The sequence below is a fragment of the Penaeus chinensis genome, chromosome 7 (assembly GCF_019202785.1).
Source record: "Penaeus chinensis breed Huanghai No. 1 chromosome 7, ASM1920278v2, whole genome shotgun sequence".
In the NCBI taxonomy this organism is placed as follows: domain Eukaryota; kingdom Metazoa; phylum Arthropoda; class Malacostraca; order Decapoda; family Penaeidae; genus Penaeus; species Penaeus chinensis.
In genome coordinates, this window is record NC_061825.1 from 36145597 (window position 1) to 36146285 (window position 689).

General features: G+C 43.7%; 1 protein-coding gene across 1 annotated transcript in view; it reads right to left on the reverse strand.

Moving 5' to 3' along the window:
• Positions 1-474, reverse strand: part of LOC125026962 (neurocan core protein-like) — an 8905-nt gene extending 8431 nt beyond the window's left edge. Inside the window, exons 1-2 of the mRNA XM_047615568.1 lie at positions 465-474; positions 251-323 (exon numbers count right to left, since the gene is read on the reverse strand). Of these exons, the coding sequence (XP_047471524.1) occupies positions 251-323; positions 465-474 (83 nt within the window). The remainder of the gene's footprint in view (positions 1-250; positions 324-464) is intronic.
• Positions 475-689: the final 215 nt, after the last annotated feature.

The window sequence follows — 689 nt, forward strand, 5'->3', positions numbered from 1 at the left end:
TGTGTGTGTGTGTGTGGATAGATGGCTAGACGGATAGATAGATGAACAGATAAACGCACAAACGGATAGATAGATCAAAATATATTCAGGTTAGGTAGACAGGTTGATAGACATAGACGGGTAGATAGAAAAATATATATTTAGATAGGTAGATGCATAGATAGAAAGCAATGTAGATAGGTGGACTGAAATACAAACTAAATTATGCATGATTATTGAACTGTATATACGAATGAATGATTGTATGTACACAGCGTTCTTAAGCACAATTATCTTTGAGGCCCTGTACTGAGGATCATGTCCGTTATCTCTGAGGCCCTCTACTGAGGATCATGTCCGTTATCTTTGAGGCCCTGTACTGAGGATCATGTCCGTTATCTCTAATGCCCTGTACTGAGGATCACGTCTGTTATCTCTGAGGCCCTGTACTGAGGATCATGTCCGTTATCTCTAAGGCCCTGTACCGAGGATCATGTCCGTTATCTCTGAGACCCTGTCATGAGGACCATGTCCGTTATCTCTAAGGCCCTGTACCGAGGATCATGTCCGTTATCTCTGAGACCCTGTCATGAGGATCATGTCCATTATCTCTGAGACCCTGTCATGAGGATCATGTCCGTTATCTCTGAGGCCCTGTACCGAGGTTCATGAGGATCATGTCCGTTATCTCTAAGGCCCTGTACCGAGGA